Source organism: Ambystoma mexicanum, chromosome 5q, assembly GCF_040938575.1.
Source record: "Ambystoma mexicanum isolate Mex_15411 chromosome 5q, UKY_AmexF1_1, whole genome shotgun sequence".
NCBI classification, from domain to species: domain Eukaryota; kingdom Metazoa; phylum Chordata; class Amphibia; order Caudata; family Ambystomatidae; genus Ambystoma; species Ambystoma mexicanum.
Genome location: NC_090933.1, coordinates 718,747,462 through 718,768,937, shown reverse-complemented (window position 1 = coordinate 718,768,937; position 21,476 = coordinate 718,747,462). Strand labels below are relative to the sequence as shown.

The window sequence follows — 21,476 nt, the reverse complement described above, 5'->3', positions numbered from 1 at the left end:
CATCATATAATGCAATTTGACAATGGTCAGGGACTGTTCTTGTTTCGTGAATGGGATACAACATTATCCAAATTCTTGTGTGTACTTGGGACACTTACTTGAATACATTACTTTATCACATCACAATTGATTCATGAAACATTCCTGTTAACCTTGACAAAGGAACTCCATCCAGACCCTTAGTCATGAAAATTCTGACCAAGGGCTTGTGATCTGTTCATACTATAAATTCCCTTCCCCAGATAAATGCTTTACATTTTTTTGATATCCCAAATCATACTGAGTTTATTTCTCAAATACAGAGTGACATGTTTCTGCACCTCTCAGAACTCTGGACATAAAAGCAATTACCCTTTACACACCATATTGCTGCTGCATTAGCACATCACCCAGAACATGGTCACTAGCATCTGTCATGATGAATGTTTTGCATTCTGTGTCAAAGTTTGCTAGGGCTGGTGCACTGGCAGTTGTGTGTCTTATATCCTGAAATTCCCTTTGACAATTCTCACACGACACAAAAATGCAAGGTTTACTTATGGTATTATATCTGTCTGTGAAATGCACCACAAACTTCCCATACTAGTCAAAGAGGCCTAAAAATGACATAACTTCTATTTGTTGGGCTTCCACGTGCATTATGGCCTCCACCAACTCACCCCTCGGTTCTTCCCATTCTCTGTAAGCTTGTGTCCCAAATATTCAATAGACTGCTCCCATAACCTATACATTTCCTCCCGGAATGTCATACCTGCCTCTGACAATATTGCCAAGACCCAACCAAACCTGTGATCATGCTAATGCATATCTATCCCCATTACCAAAATGTCACCCTAAAAGTAAACCACTCTATCCATTCAATCAAGCAATGGAACCATCACCCTTTGAAAAAAATGCTGCTGCTAACATCAATCCAAACAGCATCCTCTTATACCTAAAAGTCCCCTTCAGAGTCACAAACATGATTTGATCCCAACAATCTGGCTGTAAACTCATCTGGTGATATGCAGAGGCCAAATCCAGTGTGCTAAACACCTTGACACCAGGTGCCATGCTCACCATCTCACCAATGTTGGGTAGTGGAAATCGGTCTACCACAACTTCCCAGTTCATACCTCTAAGGTCTGTACACTTTAGCCTTATGCACCATAACAATTGATGACACCCACTCAGAGGCTTCAATAGGGTAAATTACCCCTTCAATCTCCAACCTCTTTATCTCTGTGGCAACTTCCTGCCTCATGGAAATTGGCACAGTCCTGACCACTCTGCTCATACCAGCCCAACAGACATCCTCCCTTTCTTGATACAAACACATCTGACACAGTAACCTACCCTCTGCACTCCAACTATGCCTTGAATACTGCCAGTATGTCTACATGTGAACCCGTATAGACATTTGCCCTTAACAAGGGTTGCTCAGTTTCATAGATTTGAATTTCTCTTCCCACGCAAGGCTTTCCAAAATGGAATAATCTGAACCTGTGTCTACCAACATTAATATCCCTACCCCCATTCACCACAACCACAGAGTGTGGTATCTCACCTCTCCTTGGTCCTGAGCCTACTGGCTGACTGACCAACTCACCCCATCAACCCGTTCACCATCCTCATCCCCTCCATCATCATTCTTACAGCATCTAGCAAAATGCCCTTGATTTCCACACTTGTGGCATAGTACCTTCAGTCATGAGCATGCTGCATTGCTTTCAAATCAGAAGGTACTTCTGCATCTAATGCATTTCTTAACTTGTGGCCCTTTTCTTTAGCATCCCTCCTGGAAATATTCTGATGCTTTCTTCTTAATTCCCTTCTTCCTCGAGACAACACCCATCTTAGGCAGTATTTTGCCCTCCTACTCTTCTCCTGTTATGGCAGCACACAACTTGTTTGCCCCCCTCTGGTAATGCTTGTCCACTTCCTTCAAGCATGCCATCATGTGCTCTATTTTCTTTGCCAGATCTAGAACTTCAGTTAGACTGGGGTCACCTTTAGTCCAAATCTCTTCACAGATGTTGTTGTCCCTCACTTTCAACATGAATTGATCTCAAAAGCTTTTGTAGTTTGATCCCCAAAGTTGCATTTGTTGGCGAGTTCTCTCAGTCCTGTTACGAAGTACTCTATGGATTCTTCTATTGCCTGCGCCCTTATTTTCGAAATATCACCTTCCCAAGATAACATTCTGGACTTCTTCTCAAAGTGGATGTCTAGCTTCCTCAGTATAGCTTCATAAGGATTATGGGACTCCCACATCTCCACCTTCATCTCTGGTCAATCATGCCCCATCCTGGATGGGTTCAGAAGGGGCTCTTTAGGATTCGTCTACCCTTAAACCGCAGGCAGTGCATGAGGCGTGCGCAACATCAGTCAATACTGTATGATGGACCATGTATGGTGAGGACATAGTTCTGGAAGTGCTATTTACAGTTTTCCCACTTCACTGTGGTTGCTCCTGCATTGGACAGAATCAGGCCTGGCAAATTGCTCAAGTTGCCTCAGTTGCAGTAATACTACCAGTTGTAGAAACAAATCAGTAACACTGATGGTTCATCAATTGTTCAGCCCTTAATACACCTTAATTTACCAGTTCTTGTTAATTATAAATGGAGATGGTGCACATTAATACCCATCTCAACCATTTGCTCACCTTCAAGGGCACCTGTTGATTGGTTGGGCGCATAGACACAGCTCTTCCTTCATGCAGGCATGTTCCTTTCAGCACAAAGCTCTTAATGTGTATTTCCGAGGCTGCCTCACTGATAGCACAACCCTTTGCTCATACGAGTGGCTTCAGTGTCTATCTAGAGGCCATGTTGCTCAGCAACGATCGAGCAGGGCAAACCGCCATATGCGCAGCTGAAGCACTGCACATTGTCGACATTCAGACGTCCCTTACTCTTACTTAGGGAATCCTCTTGCTCACACGATGGGATGCAACGGTGCTCACGCTCATTCAGGATCACACGCTATTCGGCCCCAAATGATCACTCCGCCTTAGATGTAGTCCATTCACATCCACGACATGCGCTGACCAGACCTCAGTGACACCGCCATTGCCCAGACAGTGCAGAGTGGGGGCCCTTCAAAGCACTTGTTGGAACCAAATCCTACCAGTGCCCATTGGAAGCCCTGCGGGATGAATAGAGCATCCACCACAGTGGAAAAGAGCTTCCTTCAGAATATCAGGTGGCAGGAGAACCAGGAGTGAGGGTCGAGGCACAGTGGGTCCTGGGGGATAGTCCGGGTTGTTGCCACTGATATGAAGGTAGACCACATCTGCATAGTATTGGATTAAAGGTTTATTTCAATAAGTCACACAAGTATGGGCAATTAAGGCCCCCAGTTCCATGGTCCTCTCTCTCTCTCTCTCTCTCTCTCTCTCTCTCTCTCTCTCTCTCTTTCTCTCTGCAACTGAATCTTCCCTGCATACCTCTTCAACCTCCAATCCATATTGTAACTAAGAACACAGTTTAACTATAAACATATTTACATACATCACTCAAAGCTGTCGGGGTGCATCATAAGTAAACAACACATACAATACAGTAAAATATAACATAACATGCTGAATAAGGCAAATTAATGTAATCCAATTTGAAGCAATGACAATATGGAAAAGGACAGAAAAGGGACATTATAATTGGAATTCCATTAATTAAAATACAGAATTACTCTCTATGTATAGACTCTGCAAGAAGAAATTATTAATTTGACTACTTTTTTAAAATCCCTCTATTCATCCAAAAGGCCTGAAAATGCAATGGGGAAAAAGTCCTTTTTTAATCATTTATATTGCCTACAATGACTTCACTAAAACCTATATATGAGCACAAACCAATAATAAAACAAAAATAGATTTGCAATGCTATTAAAAGCATAGCAGCAAATAAATCCTCGGAATCTGAAGACCTCCCAGGTAGATCTGATGACATCTTTAAGACAATCCTCACACACATGCTGAAATGATTATTCCAATAAGCTAAATGTCAACATGATTAGGCCAGAATTCAATCAAGCATTCATTGCAGTGATCCCCCATCCCAAAAGATGGCCCCCTGTATGCTCCAGACCAATATCTGTTATATACACAGACATGAAGATTTTGATGAAAGTTCTTGCAACTAGACTTGGTAGTGTTATCCCAGGCCCAGCATTAAAATATGACGGTCAAACAGACTTTCAACATACATTATGTCACAAATTAGATAATTCCCCGAAATGCTAAAAAACACAGAATTGTCTCTATCAATAGATGCAGCAATATTGTTCAATATAGTTGAATGGCAATATTTATTTATTTGTATTTGAAGAGATTCGGAAGGGCCTCATTACGAGTTTGGTGGTGTAGCCCTAAACGGTGGTCATGCAGTGGTATGAGCTGGAGGGAAATGTGCCAACTTTCTGCTGGATTTTGGCGGAATTAGTGCTGGTGGAATTACTGCAGCAATAATTCTGCCAAAATGCCCTATGGAGTCCCATGTACTCCAAATAAATGGGGACGAACGCTGCCACTTGTAATCCGGTGGTTATACCGCCAGGCCAAGTAGCAGTAATGGCATTTTCATTTGGTGGTATCTCAGCAAATTTATAACAATGCCTTCTTTTCACTGCTCCAGACTGGAATAAGATAACGGTTGTAAATATGCTCTAACAGAATCGTTTTCTAACAGTTATTGCTGCACCTTTAATACCTATTCCTCCATAGCTTGCTTTCGTCTTCTTAAGCACTAAAGAATAATTTTTTGTGGTGCGTTTTATGTAATTGGTCTCGTGTTCCTCCATCTTGGGAGTCTGATGGATATTGTTGGAGAACATTCAATGATGATGGTGAATGAGCTGCTCTGGTATTAATAAACCTAATTAGAATTATATACATGTAGGCCAATCAACAAAAAGAGAACTATTTGGACTTTTTTCCAAACATCCCACAGTGAATTTTCAGACCTCAGTTTCTGTAGAGAGTGTCTAGTGGTATAGATGAGGAACCTACATTACAACCAAAATAGGGAGAACATTTGCCTATTCATTGAGATTGGAAGACAATTGGTGCAATACATTTAAGAGTACCATGTGACAGTGTGAAACATTGCTCTGGGTTTTATTGTGCTCCTTTCAGACGTAATACTCCTAGACTTCATCTTATTCCAGGTTGGAGGAGTGCAGAGATTGTACTATCAGGCATAGAAAGGGCTAATTATTGAATGCTGTGATTATGATGTTTAGGGATAGGAGGGAGGTTTTGAAACAATATTGGCAAAGATTTCTCAAAACATTATCAATTAGGCCATTGAGCAAATTGCAATAACTAGAAGAATGTTCACATGGCGTAGCCACTGTTAGCAGATGAGGAAAGAAATTGAATGACTGAGCCAGAAGAAGGAAAGAGAAAGAAAGAAAGAAAGAAAGAAAGAAAGAAAGAAAGAAAGAAAGAAAGAAAGAAAGAAAGAAAGAAAGAAAGAAAGAAAGAAAGAAAGAAAGAAAGAAAGAAAGAAAGAAAGAAAGAAAGAAAGAAAGGCTTTAATAAAAAATACATAGCTGTAATGAAGGAAAGTTTCAAAGAAGGTGAAAATATGAAGAACAAAAGTAAGAAAGAAGGAATGAAAGAAAGAAAGAATCATTATAACCTTTTGCATTCATAGCAAAAGAATCCCAGTATTTTAGACTTGTTCTTCATTCCGGTTATTTCACATAAAAAAATATTTTTAATTGCACATAGTAGTTGGAAGGTTTATCATACTAATATTTCAGTAAATATGTGCTTATTCACTGTATCTCTGATAAAATATTACATAGTTTGTTTTCTTTATCTGTCAATAATGTATGCTATTATTTTAGTAAGATTCATAGTATGAATGGAAAATGTTTTCACAAAATTCCCATTGCATTCTGCAAATGTATTATTCTCTGTACTTTCAAAATAGGTCTGAGCTCCTAACTCAGAATTGAAAATTACACAAAAACAAAAAGGGATTTTGGTATTCCTTTTGCTAGCACAGTCGGGAGAGATATCAAAATGCTGTATGTGCATATTTAGGTAATAGCATGCAGGGGAAGATCACATACACACTGCACTTTACATATGGTAATTTACAAACTAAAGTTTCTATGCAGCATCAATGTGCTCCCATTCACACTAGGAATTTGTGATCTGAATATAGTAATGCACTTCTCCAGAACATTTTATACAAGATCCATCTCCACCCAAATCTAATACGTCTTTCAAATTAATAACAGAATAGCATTCGATGTGTTCTTCAGTGATTCCAACATGCTTGGCATTTTTATGTTTATTGAAATCTTAAACTTGTTCCACCCAGCGTAATGACCTTCCTCCCCTAATTTTGGTAATCTCACAGCACAGTAGAAATCTAGGGGGTTTGGGGATTATCCACATTTGTATCCTGTTGAGTACAAGTTTAAGCTGCACCTCAAACTGGGTTCCCACAACACAGAGATAAACAGGAATATTTGGTAGCCCACTTATACTCATTTTGTCATCTTTATAAATCCTGCTTGTTTAGTGCCAGATATTGTAGCCAGTGTTTCATTTGTAGGGATGTGTGCTAGGGCTTTCCCCCGGCACTGATTTCTGAACACTGGGACTTATTTCTGAGCCCAGTTTGATTACATTGTGATATTTCAGCAACTTTATTATTTTTATTGTCAGTCAGTCATCATAACATAACAAACAACAACACTGTGGCCTAGGTTGGCAGGTCATGAGTTGGAAGGTGACAATGCTGGTCACTCATGCTACCCCTGCCTGCACACTGCTCCATTCAGCCTGCATGACATTGGTGCAAAGTATCTACCTTAATAACCAGCAGCACTGCCACACCAGGTTGGGTTGGCAACAACAGGACAGTCACCAGTGAGCAGCTCCAACAGTGGGACATGGTCAGTGAAAAGGCTGATGTCGGAGAGAATGCCTGTCACGAGATTCATGCTATACAAGAAAACTTTACTGCAGTGTTTGACAGGACATGTCATGAGTTCAGTAATTGTGTTGCCTGCATTTATCCATCTATTCCCCTTAGGAGAAAAGCATGTTTGCTCCTTTGTCTGTAATAAGATGGTGCATATGTTCCAATTGCCACTGATGGAATTAGAGCAAAATTTTAACGATGTGTTTTAAAGTTACACTTAAACATTTCAGTTATTTCGAGCCACAACGTATATGTTATGTCAACTCTGGCAGAGTCAGTTCATTCATTACCTTCAATGAACCGGTGGGAGTTGCAGCTTTAACCCCAAATTGGTTGACACTCTATGGAGCAGACGTGGGTGGTGTCCACCCTGGTGTGTCACAAGTGTGCTAGAAAATAATAAGGGCCTGCCACTTATTTTCTTACAAATAATGCACTGATTGTAGCAATATTAGCATGGGCTCTAGATATTTCTATTCTAATTGTGTTGCTCTCTTGCCAAATTTAGATGAAACATGTAGGTTCCCATTACTGTGCTGTACTGTGCTGTACCAGCAACAAGCTGCTTTTATCAAAGTGATTCTTACATTTTCAAGTGTCCTTCAGCTACATGCCCAGTCGGCAGGTAGAAGCATGAAAACACAGATGAGAAACACATATTCTGACAACATGACCTATCACCTATACATATATAGGGTAGATATCGAAAGGTAGGTCCAGTTGAATAAGCAACAGGGGGAAAAGAAAACAGAGGGGAAAACTCAGTGGGAAGTGGGAGGAAAGGGAGGAATGAGGGGAAAGGCAGGTATGTGGTTGAAACCACCCATTAAGAGAAACACACAAAACTAAAAACATTAATTTAGAAAATTCATCCAATTTGCTGATTTATTGGGAGCTGTGAAACTTACAAGGGACTGTACAACAGAAAGTTCCCACCAGTGCAAGTCCAATTTTGCATGATATGAGGACAACTGTCACACTAAAAGAAAAATTATTTTAATATATGTTTGCACATGAGCAATGCTTTCCCTAGTGCAAATACCATTTCTTCTTAGCTCTACGATAAACATTGGTGTGGTAAAAAAATGTATTGAAAGAATATGTTTTTGCACTAGGGCTAATTTCCCCTAATAATAAAACAGTGCCGTGAAAAGTTCCATTTGCACATGTGCAAACTTTCTATAATCTAGCGCTATGTCAGAAAATGGCATGGAACCATATACCAATTGTATCAAAGTGGAATATCCTCTGTTTGATTGCATTATTTCAATAATATATTATTTTAAATCTTCTATGGGGTCGCATTACCATATACCTGGTCATATACCTAGTTTTACAGCTATTTATCTTTAGCTTTTACCGCTGCAAAGCTCCTCAAATGTACTTAGGACATTGAACATGCCCATTAGGGAGCAATAAAGTACTGATATGTGTATTGTTTATCGTTGGGACATCACATCTGATTGTAGATAATTTTAATTTAAAATCACTAATAATGAGAGCTAAAGTGGTGACAGTACACTCCACTGCCAAACCAAAAGCAGGACTTCAAATAATCCTGTTGTTTCCCTACCTTAGCCCCATATAGCTCTAGGTTGATTGCTTATGTGTGTGGTCGTTATGCAGGTCTGGATTTCTAGTGGTATTTCTAATTCTGCTTAAAGCGTCCACACCATTGTTCTTTTGCATGTTGCATGTGGTGTGTAGATCTGCACAGAGAAGAACATGATTCTTTTTTTTAATATCCCATATATTGATCTGATCATCTAGAGATGAAGGACTGATACTTTTCCAACAGCCTTATTGCATTGGGAGCAGTATGTTATTTTCATCACCCAAGCTCTTTAGGTGACTAAAAAGCCATTTGGTGTACATTGTTACCCTATTATCAATTAAAGATATTGGGCTCTAATTAATCGGGTTGAAACGATCACCGTTATACAATCATGTATGATTCCTTCCAAGTAAGGTACCATCAATCTTTGGAATTAACTATATTGTAGAGATTAATTATATAATTTGCCAATCTCTGGGCCTGATGAAAACACATCACTTGTTTTACTGTGTGGCCCTGAAACATCCTCTTTTGTCTGGCTCTTTAATACTGTATTCCCTTCCTTGAAAAAAATAAACAGCAGGTAGCTGTGCACGCTACTTCTTCTGTCACCTCTTGAATAATTCCGTCATCATCTCAGATATGTGGTCATCATGGGCAACTAGGTTCTGTGTTGACTCTGTCACTACTATTTGCCAGAATTCCTTCTAGTCATGTTGGTCTACTGCTCTTCTGATCAACTCTCGATTAGTTTCTCTATTTAATGCACTCTTAGCCTCTTGCGGTTCTTGTAATATTTCTTTAACTTCTGGCCAATATGTCACTCTCAACCCTATGGAGGTTTTTGGAATCCTGATCATACCAGTTTCGGAATGTCACTGCTTGTGTGTATATTTCCTTAGTCGTTTTAGTCACAAAAGCAGGTATATGTGATGATAACCCAGTTTCAAAATGGAATATCCTGTATTTGATTGCATTATTTAATCATCTATTGTTTTAAATATTCTATGGGATCGCATTGCCATATAGTCGGTCATATACTTAGTCTTACAGCTATTTATCATTAGCCTGTACTCACTGCAAAGCTTCTCATATTTACTTAGGACACTGAACATGCCAATTGGTTTCATCTAAATACAAGCTGCATCGTAACAGAAAAATAAAGTACTGATATATGTACTGGTATCCATGGCAGGTCAGTTTTGATTTTATATAGTTTTAATTGAAAATCACTAATAGTGAGAGTTAAATTGGTGCCCTGACACATCACTGCCAAACCTAAAGCAGGACTTCAAATAGACCTGTTGTTGTTTCCCCACCCTAGCCCCATATACCTCTAGGTTGATTGTTTGTGTGGGGTCATTATGCAGGTCTGGATTTCTAGTGGTATTTCTAATTCTGTTTAAAGTATCCACAAAATCATTCTTTTGCATGTTGAATGTGGTGGGAAGATCTGTACAGAGAATTACATTATTATTTATTAGTATATAAAAATCAACGGGACACTGTGCCAACTCAGGAAGGGTTAAAACAGCCTAGTGGATGACTCCATGTAAGTATTATAACAAAAAGGCTGTTTATGATATCTGACAAACAATATTTATTCAAATATAATTACAGACGTTGTGAAAATAAATGTTTTGCATTGAATAAACAATCGAACCACAACACACAATACACTAGTTAAACAACAGATAGATTAGATGACCAAAAGAAGTGACCAAAGGGATAATTCATACAAAACACACAAGAGGACATGCAAGCTTGTTAGCTCAACCCTATTGCTAATGTATAGAAAACACCAAAACCCAACATGCTTCTGTCGATATTGCTAATTTGCTCAACATTCTTCAGGGTACATGAATGCCAATTCATATCCATGTGTTAGATACTTTCCGTTGTCAATCCTCCTCAAAAAAGACCCAAGCGTCTTCATCTATTGTATGGACACCCAAAAATGTTCTCCGTTCCAACAACTACAACAAAAAACAAAAACAGACTAAATCACTACCATGTGAGCCCTGGAAATTGTGTCAAAGTTCACCAAACACTCTAAATGTCAAATTGACCCTTCTTTAACAAAATGCCTACCTTTTGCAATTGTCTATCAGGAAGCGCTTGAGTCACGAGAAATCATGAGTAACACCATGAATGTGTGTATTTCAGACTGTTCCCAAATGTCTCAGAGCTTATGCAACCAATACCTGCAACACATCAAGAACTAACAGTTCTCCTTATCAGAAATGTATTCTGAAACTCCTCAAGAGAACACAACTATGTAAATGTGTTAGAACCTCCAAGTCAACATGCACCATATACAATCTGCGTGATCACTCTCTCCATCACCAGACTTAATTTTGTGTATACACCGGGGCCAACATGCACCACAAATATATATATAACATCCATGCAATACTGTATATAGGCTACTGAACACCAGTAAATACTGTACCTATTTCATCCATTAATCCAATACACTTTTTGCCGTACCATCTTTGAAGGTGGTGTAGATGAAAGAAGCAAATTGCTCTACAGCCTGTTACAAGGATTGAATCACATCTCACCAATATTCAGGGACTCAAACTGTTTGTGCAGTGTTTGGTTTGGTTTATTATTTGTAATGCGCCGGAATACCCGAGGGTAACAGGGTGCAGCAGATACAAGAATTTGCGAGGCTTGGTTACAGACAGTAGGATATATACATGGCATATACGCAGTAATAATGTAGGAGAGCACACAGTATATACATATATACAAATTAACAATTGCATAATCGGATTAAAGGAGGGAGAGGCGTCCTGGCTCAGTATGTTTAGCTGGCGGCTGTCTTCAGCCAAGACACCAACTTGGAGCGGAAGTTTTGGTAGGGTAAGTCCATTCTAAGAGTGGGTGGTAGGGAGTTCCACAGTTTCACCGCTTTCACTGGAAAGCTGTTACCTCCTATGGTAGAGCGTTTGTAGTTAGGGACGGAGAGGCAGTCTCTGTATGCTAGCCTTGTCGGTCTTGAGGATGTCAGTCTGTGAAATCTGTCTGTCAAGTAGATGGGGGCCGCATTATTAAGGGACTTGTGGGTGAGTGAGGCAGTTTTAAGGGAGATTTTGTCTTTAATAGGGATCCAGTTGTTCTGCTGGCTGTATGCTGTAATGTGGTCTCTTCTGGAGATGCCCAAGGCCGCTCTAAGTGCATTATTCTGGAGGGTTTGAAGCTTGCTAGTAATGGCTTTGGAGGATCCAAGATATAGCGCGTTACAGTAGTCTAAGCGGGATAGTATGAGGGCTCTGGCCAAGGTTAGGCAGCTGGTGACGGATAGAAAGGGTTTGGCTGTGCGGATCAATTTGCACGTATAAGCCATGGAGGAGGCTAGTGAGTTCACTTGTCTATTAAAAGAGAAGTTGGAATCCAAGTAGAAGCCCAGTGTTTTGACTTCATGTCCCACTCTGATGATGTTGCCATCAATCATGAAGGAAGAGTAAGCTGGGCTTAATTTCTTTACCCAAGGTGATGAGTTCAGTTTTGTGAATTGGAGAAATGCACTCATTGACTGGACAAAAAAATGTTAAATTGCAAAAGGAACAGGCACGTGATCACTCGTATTGACATTACGTGCAAGTAAAAAGTGGAAACCAGATGTATGGACAATCATGTGATTGCATGTGTAGGCATTACGTGCATGTCAGTAGTGGAAACTGACTTATGGACCACTGGGCTATGATGGTATGACCCTAAAAACGCTGCCATGTTCCAAAAGGGAGAAGGTATTGTGAACTCCACATTTTAAATGTACCTCTAAATACATGAATAGTGAAAGTCTTCGGGAACGGGACAATAGTACAGGCAGCAAATTGTGAAAAGTATGCAAGACAAAACCAGGACAAACTCAGACAAAATGAAAACAGTGTCTGAACATTGCCAAACACACAACGAATTGTCAAAGTGTATAACAGATAGGAAACACTCGAAATGGGCAATGTTGGTGCCTCACAACCAAGATATGATACATAGTGGTGGATAGCAACGTACCAAATGACAGTACATGTTGGATCAGGGAGACCAGCAATGAACATAGTTACTGAGCGGAATTCCAAGCAATATAATCATTCAATCCTCTGATGTGACTCTGTGTCAGAAAAATGTATTTCTGTTCCATTTGTAAGAACGGATCTTCATTAGTATCACCCCTTTCAGTTGTATATGGGAATGTCCATTGGCCATGAAATGTTTGACCATCGAAGCGGTCTCAATCAGATTACGTAAACAGCTCCTATGTTCAATCATACATGTTTTAAATTTAGGTTTGGTCTTACCAATATACATCAGATCACAAGGGCATTTGGTCATAAATGCAACATTGTTGGAATTACATTGTGTGGTCCAAGGAGATAAGTTCAATGACTACTTTCTTCATTGTAGAGATACGGCAAGTCTTCAATGGATTTTCAATGGATGCCGGTCTTTTGGAGATATGTTTTAGCCTCTAGCTCTAGGAAGCCGACCAGCACAATGCATACTGGATGATTTAAGGGACTGTTCTATGGATATTGTTGATTTTAGATGAGCAGTTGAGTACCAGTATACTTGTTCTCAATGACCACAGCTACATGCTCAGAAATCAGAGTCTGAAAGGTGCAGCATTTAAGTGATTGCCGCTGACTGCGTTTCCATCTAATCTGGGCCTAGGGCAAGTCCTAAGTCACGCTGCTTCTGTCCTTAAGAGTGCATTTTACCTGGGTGATACAGATGTTAGAGGACACATGTAGTTTCATAAACCCAGTCATTTGTATTGAAACAGATTCCTGTGGAAAGGCAAAGGTCTCTCCTGGCACATCTGTATTCGCCAGGCACTCCCAGATTGCTGAATACATATGGAAGTACTTGGCAGCAACTTGAAAATGACTTCTGAAGAGATGCCACTAGCAATTTAGTTATATATTTCCAGTGGGATTGCTGTTTAGCTGCTTATTAAATGCTTATCTTATCTGAAAAGAACTGAGTGAGAGGTGATCAACCAAAGGCTAGGACTCCCACCTGAGATCATTCTCATAGCCCCAAGCCTACACAACGTACACTATGTAACACGGTGTATTTGTTTCTTAAGCAATAATTCTTAAAACAATTTAATATTGAATCCTTGACACATGTTTGTGTCATTATAGGTGCAAATGTAACAATTAAAGATCAATGTGGACGGAATTTTCTGCATTTGACTGTTCTGCAGCCTGGAGGTTTCAAACACCTTAATAAGGATTTCTTGCAGGTACGTATAGCTCACTTATTGTCAAATGTATGAATATGTAACCAAAGCTGATAAAAAGAGGACACTCTACAACAGAGTTCTCGAGAAATTGAATTAAAAAAAACTATCATAAGTCTTCTTTCGTTCCCTGGATAATGGCAATGTGCTGGTGTTGACAGTTATGCACTGATGTGTGTCAGTTCTCATCTTGTCCCATTTCAAACATGCTAGAGTAGTGAAGTTGATAGCATCACACATATATTAATTTGGCAAATAAGTAGCTAACAAAATTAGTACATTTCACAATAGCTAAGGACAGTGTATTTTCACCATCATGTTGACATTTTTATTTTCATGGTAATTTAGCATTTGCATTTTGCATTTAAATTGAGGGACTTTTCAGGGGAGAAAAGGAAATGGCACGATAATTATAATTATTATTATTTTTTTTTTTTTTGTTTATTAACCTGTTTAAGGTTTTTTACAAATCTGTGCTGTGGTGAACTGTGTTTGTGATACTTCTAAGAAATTTGACCCAGAACTCACGACACCACTCTCGAATGTCCTTGAAGGTCTCTTGCTGCTGTTGCAGGCGATAAAGTAATGTCACTAGCTTTTGCCAGAGCTACTTCGAGAAATTTAGCTGCCGCTCTGGACCATCTAGTGGAATCGCCTGCAATTAACCGAAACCATATTGTCTCTTCGTCGAGTGTGAGCGGGCACGTGATGAGTGGTGTCAAGTAAGCCCTTCTTTCGTGCACCAATCCAGGACATGAGGTGAGTAGATGACGGACAGATTCTATTTGGTCAACTAGACCACAGACCCGGCAGTGAGGAGAATTTGCCAGCGCTCTTTTGGCCAAAATTTCTCTCGTATGCAGAAGATTCAGGCGGGCCCGTAGAAGAGTTTTTCTCAGCCTTTTTTCGGGAAATTTTTCGCAATATTTCAGCGGAACCTTTGGGCGATTGTAAGTAGGTGGCAGGTCTTTTAGGGATGTGTACGTTAGGATTTTCTCGTTAGTACGTATCCAGTCTTGTTCTAAAAGTTTTTGCTTCACACGCCCAGGATTAGAGATGAGGAGGTCGTCCGTGCAGTGGACTTCTTCTAACTTTTTTCCAATTTTCTTCGCCCAGTTGGTGAATGGTGTGCACTTCCCGTTTTCCAGTTCGTTTTCTAATATCCGAAAAATTGGCAGAGAGTCAGGGGTCCGTATTTTCCTGTAAAGTAGAATCGCACTTTGCATAACAACTGAGGCTAGTGAAGGAAGGCCAAGGTCGCGCCGAATGGCTGGCATGGGGGCTGAGGTAGGAAGCCCCAAAACCGATTTCCATAGAAATCCTTCCAGTCTCAGCCAAAATTCAGCAGGTAGAGTTAAGTTGGCTGCCATGCCATATGTTATGGCCGGTACTACCTTTGTTTTGTAGAATTGCAGTACCGGGGTCCAAGAAAACTTGCCGAATTTTCTGTCGACAGCTCGAGATTGGGCTGTCAGGTTCTTGATTTTTGACCATAACGAGGCTTGGAGTGAAGTGTCGTTCAAAGTGTTGTCTAGTTGGATACCCAGGTACTTGAACTCGTCTACTACTTCGATTTTTTCTTCATCGAGAAACCATACCGGACGCTTCTTTGTCTTTTTTTTGCCTTTTGAAAAGGACAGGATTTTAGTTTTGTTTTTATTTATTTGCAGATTATTTTCTTTCATGTATTTGGACAAGTTTGTTAGCTGTCTCTGAAGGCCCACTGCCGTCTGGTCAATCAGAATTAAGTCGTCGGCGTACCACAGTCTTGAGACTTTAGAGATACCCACTCGCGGTGGGAAGGATCTTACTGATTTCGCTGAGTCTTGGAAGTCTCCAATAAACGAGATGAACAGAGCTGGGGCTAACGGGCAGCCCTGTTTTACTCCCCGTTTTGTAAAGATTTGCTCTGAGAGTGTGCCTTGTTGGTTTAGGCGGACTCTGAGTGAGGTGGTTTCATGGAGTGCCATTACTGGTGCGAGAATCGAGTCAGGACATTTCCAGGTGGCTAACTTGGTCCACAGTCTTTCTCGATCTACCAGATCAAAGGCCTGGGACAAGTCCACCATTGCCATGTGGACCTTTCCCGTGCCCCTCTTTGTGTTTGCTTTAAGTATGTTCAGAAACAGTAGGTTGATTAACGTTCCTGCTCCCTTCTGGAATCCTGTTTGAAACATATCGGCTGCCGGGGAGGCACTGGCCCAGACTTTGAAGTGGCGGAGGAGTAGTGCTGCGAAAATCTTCCCTATGACATCCAGTAAGACAATAGGTCTGTAATTGGCGGGGGTGTCTCTGTTTCCTTTCTTATAGATGGGCACCAGTACAGCCTCTGTCCAGGTTTTGGGAATTTCTTTTGTTTTCTGAATTTGAGTGAATATTTCACCAATTGCTTGCGCCCATAGTAGTGGGTGTGCCTTAAGGTCAGTGTTAGTCAAGCCATCTGGCCCTGGAGCCCTTGAAGATTTGAGTTTGTTGATCGCTTCTGTGATGTCTTTGACCGATGAAAGAGTGATCCATGGGGAATCTGAGAGGACGGGAAGATGTAATGACGGGGAGGTAGGGCAGCGGTATAACTCCGTGAAGTGCTGAATCCACTTTGACTCTGGGACACAGTTTGCCAGCACGTTTGCCTTCTGCCCGTTAATTGATTTCAGTAGTGACCAAAAGTCTCGAGTGTTCCTTGTGGCACAAGTGTGGAGCATTTCTTCAGCGTCGTTTTGGTACATGAGCAACCGGTGCTGTTTTAGCCATGATTTGTAGGACTTTTGTTCTGCCTGGTAATTAAACCATGTTTCCGGCGAGTCAGCTCTTATGGCCGTTTTTTTCAGTTTGTTAAGATTTTTTCTTTTTGTTGCCACTTCTGTGTCGAAAGAATGCATATGCATCGGTTTCCCTGTTTTTGTTCCCGCAAATTTCGTTTTGTGTGGGGCCAAAAGTGACACGTATTCTGGTCGTCTGTCGCTTTTGCTCTTTGTTATTTGGACGGTTTTCCTTGCAATGTTAGAAAAACATTTTTTTACATTGTCGTGGGTTAAGCGAAGCCTGTTTTGTTGTGGGTTAGCTTCCACCACTGCAGGGTAGAAGGGTCTTGATGGAGCTGTTCCGTTCCATGACATTTTTAGAAGGTTGTGGTCACTTTCCTGCGTTTTTACCACCGTGAAGTCGATGAAATAGGCTATCAGCCCTTCCGTGATGAATATGTAATCCAGCGTGGCGGTCGAGTTCAGTCTTTCCCACGTAGGGATTTGTGATTCTCGATCTTGGAGTGATGATACATTGTGGAAGTTCCTTGATTTCATTAGGAGGGACCAGGCTCGACCTCTTTCGTCCATTATTGAGTTTGGGCTTTGTTTGTTTTTCACTCTCCCCTCACATTTAGAGTTCAGATCACCGCAGATGATGATGTTGGGTACTTTCCGCTCCACCGTTAGGTCGTCAATTTGGTTGGCGACCATGGTGCAGAATTCTATAGTGCTGGTTTTCGCCGGGTTCCAGTAGAGGTTTATTATGCCTAACTCCGAGTTTGTCCAAGCATCTCTGGTTAAGTCTTGATGGCACCATGTAGCCAACGTCGTCAGCATTCCATAACCCTCTGCTATTTTCCCTTTTGGAGTAATCCCTGAGCCAATCCTGATAGCTGTTAGTATGCCTCCGGAGTGGCGTCCTAGGATGGATTTGCAGGCGGGCGAGGCCTCTGTTACGTATCCGTCCATGGCTGGTTTGTGAACCAACCATGTTTCTTGAAGGCAGATCAGTTTGAACATACCTAAATTTGTGTCACTAGGCGTTGTGAGATGTTGATGTCCTCTCGTATTCCACGAAGCCATGTTTAGGGAGCATTTTTGTAGAGGGTTTAAAGGACCATGCATTGTTTCTCCGTCGAGTGTGGTCCTTGATTTTGTTTCTATTTCTTGTGAGTTTGCGCAAAGGTTTCCGAAATCCATTTCCATGGGTTGCGTGCTGGTGGTACGTTTGTTTCTCTTAGTGGTCTACTCTCCTTTGTGAGTTCCGTTCTAGATTGTCTTGTTTGTCTTTTCTCGTGGTGACTTTGTGTTTTCGAAGCGTCGTAGTTGTTAATTCGGGTCGTAGTTGGTAGGGTAGTTTGGTTTCTCCGCCACCACCTTTCGTCGCCGTGTGCCGCATTTTGTGTTCTCGGAAGCCTCTGTGCGTAGTTTTCTCTGCGTCGCTCCCTGTCTCGATTTGGATCTTCAGTTTTTTCTTTTGTCGCCTTGATGTTTTCCTTCGATTGTTTCTGAAGGCAATGGATTTTTAGGCCAATTTTTTGGAGGTCCTTATGCACGTCGGGAGTTAACTCCAATGATGTTTTTCTTCTTAAATGGAGGTAAGCTTTTGCTTTATGTTCCCGGTGATAGGGTTCGACCAGTGTGAAGTCTTCCGTTCTTAGGTGGCAGAGTGTTCCTATTTTCCCCAGTCTTTTTAAGACTGTTCTGCGGTTTAGGACCAGGTAAGAATCTTTAGATGATATTTGTTCTAGCTTGAAGATTTTACCCCCTTCAGGGATCTTGTCTTTATCTGAGGCAGTGTCCTTTTTTTCTCTTTGGTCCTTCGATGACTGAGCTCTAGCAGGATAGTTCGGTTTATAGTGTTTCTGATCTCGGTCTCTGTGAGGCTCATGTCCAACATATTCATGAGTCTCCTTTAAGTTTTTCAGGGCTTCTAAGGCAATAGATGGAGAGTTTGAGCGAGATCGTTGTCTGGGCGGCTCCCTTGAACCCTCGGGGTGATTTTTTTTCTTATATTCTCGGATAGGTTCATCTTTAGTTGAGGGGTATGTTTGCATTTGTTTTGAAGCGTCGTCGCAGTTTGACGGCGGTGGGGAATCTAGTTCCCTTTCGTCAGGGTACAGCGATATGTTTGAGAAGTCTGAGGATGAAGTTGAGTCTACACTTATTCTGGTTGTGTCTGTTGCGTTCGACTGCTTCAAGTTTGAGAGCGAGGAGTTCGTTGTCACTTCCCCTTGGTTAACTCCCGTCTCTATTTCCCCAATACAATTTCGATTTTGAAGGGTTTTTTGAGGGGATTCCTTTGGGGGCAGCCACACAGAGGTTTTGCTGCCGTTTTTGGTCTTTTCTTTGACTTTGCCCCTGGCTGTGGATTTTGTGGGGGACAGTAGTGCTAGTGTAATCTCGTCGGTTTTATGTTTTGGAGGAATTTTTGTGAAGATTGGGGCAACTTCTTTATTCTTCTCGGTCTGTGTGGACTGTGTGGTTTTGGTTGGTAATTCCACATTTTTATGCTTAGTGCCCTCTTTCTTTAGTAATTCTGACATCACAATGTCTATTTTTTCCTCCCACTTGGAGTGTGTGGAGTTCGACGTTCTTTCCATTGCTGTGAGATAGCCTTCCACGTAAATTAGCTTGTCCTTTAGTTCACTAATCATTGCTGTATTATCTTTCAAGGCCTCATGTATTGATTCTTACAGCTTTGTGAAAGGGTTTAGCACTATTGAAAATGCAGACATCACTGACAGAAGATCTTTTTTCTTTGTCGAGGGAGAGTCGTTTTCTGACATGTTTGATGTGTTCCCAGGGCGTCTGCTTTTCTGCGGGGTATTTGAGTCTTTAGTGGCGTTGAGTGGCGCGAATCTTTCTGAGAGTCTTCTTTCTGCAGTTGATACGTTCGTTTGGGGAGGCTGAGATGGATTTTCCGACGATTGGGTCAGCTTTCCCAAAGTATGCGGCTTGTTCCCCACATGATTTTCTCGTTGTTGGCTGGGGCAGGAATTGTGGGTCTGCTTTGGTCCCTCTAAGGTGGGCACAGGAGTTTGCAAGTTTGCGTGTGGCAGCTTTGGTAGACTAACGGAGACTTCGGAGAGCTTGTTTGTTTCGTCTGACTTCTTTTTGTTCGGGTCTTCTTCTCTTTCTTCTTGCTGAGACAGTTCAGGCGGCACTGGTCTCCTTTGATTCAAGTCTCCCGGTTGCGTGGACTCATGGTCGGTGAGAGCGTGTGCCGTCTGAATCCGTCCTTGGAGATTTGTGTCAGTTTTTCGGACTTTACTCAGTGGAGATTTGTCTTGGATAGCCTCTAGGATTTCGGCGTCTGATAGCTCAGACTCTTGGCTAATCTTTCGTTTATGTTGCTTTAAAAAGTAGTCCTTTAGGCTGCTTAGGTTTGTCAGGGTCGGGTTACCTTTGTACCCTCCTAATGGTTTAGAGGTGACTTTTTTTTCAGGGTCTTTGATATCGTTTTTTTCTCCCTTATTACATTCAGATTGGGGTTTTCATTTTTGCATGCAGTCTTTTCTCTCTGGGGTGAGTTTGTTGAGACTATGCCGTGTTGATCATTGTCGCTCAGCTGTGTTTCAGCCAGCACCAAAGGCGTGCCTTCTGCTGATTTTGATGGTTGAGGTCTCAGTTGTCGGTCTAGGTCCTGGACTGGGGATTCGTTCCCTTCTGGGGACCCTGTGGACCCCACGGACTGAGTTACTACTGATTGATTTCAGGCCTGCTCTGGGACCGTGGTGCTGGTTGTTTCTGATGGTGAGTACCCCTCCAGTCCTTTATTTGTGAATACATCGTCTTCGGATTCCGTGTCCCATGAGGAAGTTTGGGTACTTTGGCTCGTGGTTAGCTGGGCCTTCCTGAAGTGAAATCTCTTTTCAGGGTTCGTCTGATAGGCTCGACTCTGATGGACCTGAGCCTGAACCTTGATGGCTGTGTCGCATGAGTATTCTTGCGCTGTGGCCGCCTCAGCGCGCGTCGCGCTGCTGAGCGGCATGGTTGCCCGATCTGAGTTTTCCCCGAGTTTCTGGGGTGCTGATTGAAGCTGACATGGCGAGGTATGTGAGGCCTCCAGGTCACTTTTTTCGTTGGTGGGTTGAGTGGATTGCAGTTGGATCGTGTTTGACAAGTCATGCTCTGCAGTACCCTGCCGTGCCCACCTTCCGATGGTCACCGGCAAGGAGTCGCTCGTCGAGACGGTAGTCAGACTGGGCGGCTGGTGACGCTCCGTTCTTGCTGTTTGGCTGGGGTGACTGTGCAAATTTCCAGTTGTAGTGGCGAGACTTTCCCGCCCTCCTGCTTGTGTGGTGGACTTCAAGTTTCCATGACCGGGGTCAAAATCACGTTTTTTAGGAGTAGTAGGTGTTGTCGACGGACATGCCTCGCCCTTCCATTGCCTGTCAGTTGTTTTAGTACTGGCAGGGCGATCTTGCAGGTTCTCTTGGTCTGTTTTGCTGCTGCTGCGCAGCCGGCGGCTAATGTCGCCCTCCGTGGGTGATGGAGGAGGCATATGTGTGATGAGTGTGGTGAGAGGGTGACTGCGGGGTTAATACGATAGAATGGGGACGACACGTGTTCTTTGCCTTTCTGGTGCGGCCACAGTGCGCCAAACAGTCACTCAACAGTCCCTGGGCTTTACTCCTCTCGGGCTTAACGCCACAAGGGTGGTAGCCTCTGGGCTTTGAAGGCGCCCGAGATGACGTGATGGAGTCACGTGTCGTGTGTAGCCAGGGAGCCCCGCCTCCTCCAGGAAGCGTGGCGAGGCTGCTGTGGTTGTTGCCGGTTCGCTATGCCGGTTCAGTGAAGTACGGTAAGCGCTTCTTCTTTCCAGCAGTTTTTACAGCAGTTTTGCTACTGAGTAGCACACACGGGGCGGGCGGCAGCCTCCGGGCTTTGAAGGCGCCCGAGATCACGTGATGGAGTCACATGTCGTGTGTAGCCAGGGAGCCCCGCCTCCTCCAGGAAGCGCGGCGAGGCTGCGGTGGTTGTTGCCGGTTCGCTAT

At 42.3% G+C, this 21,476-nt stretch overlaps 1 protein-coding gene across 1 annotated transcript in view; it reads left to right on the top strand.

Moving 5' to 3' along the window:
• The window catches only part of TRPA1 (transient receptor potential cation channel subfamily A member 1), a 1,301,026-nt gene that overhangs the window by 412,381 nt on the left and 867,169 nt on the right, over window positions 1–21,476 (top strand). Inside the window, exon 10 of the mRNA XM_069621203.1 lies at window positions 13,635–13,735. Coding sequence (XP_069477304.1) covers window positions 13,635–13,735 — 101 coding nt within the window. The remainder of the gene's footprint in view (window positions 1–13,634; window positions 13,736–21,476) is intronic.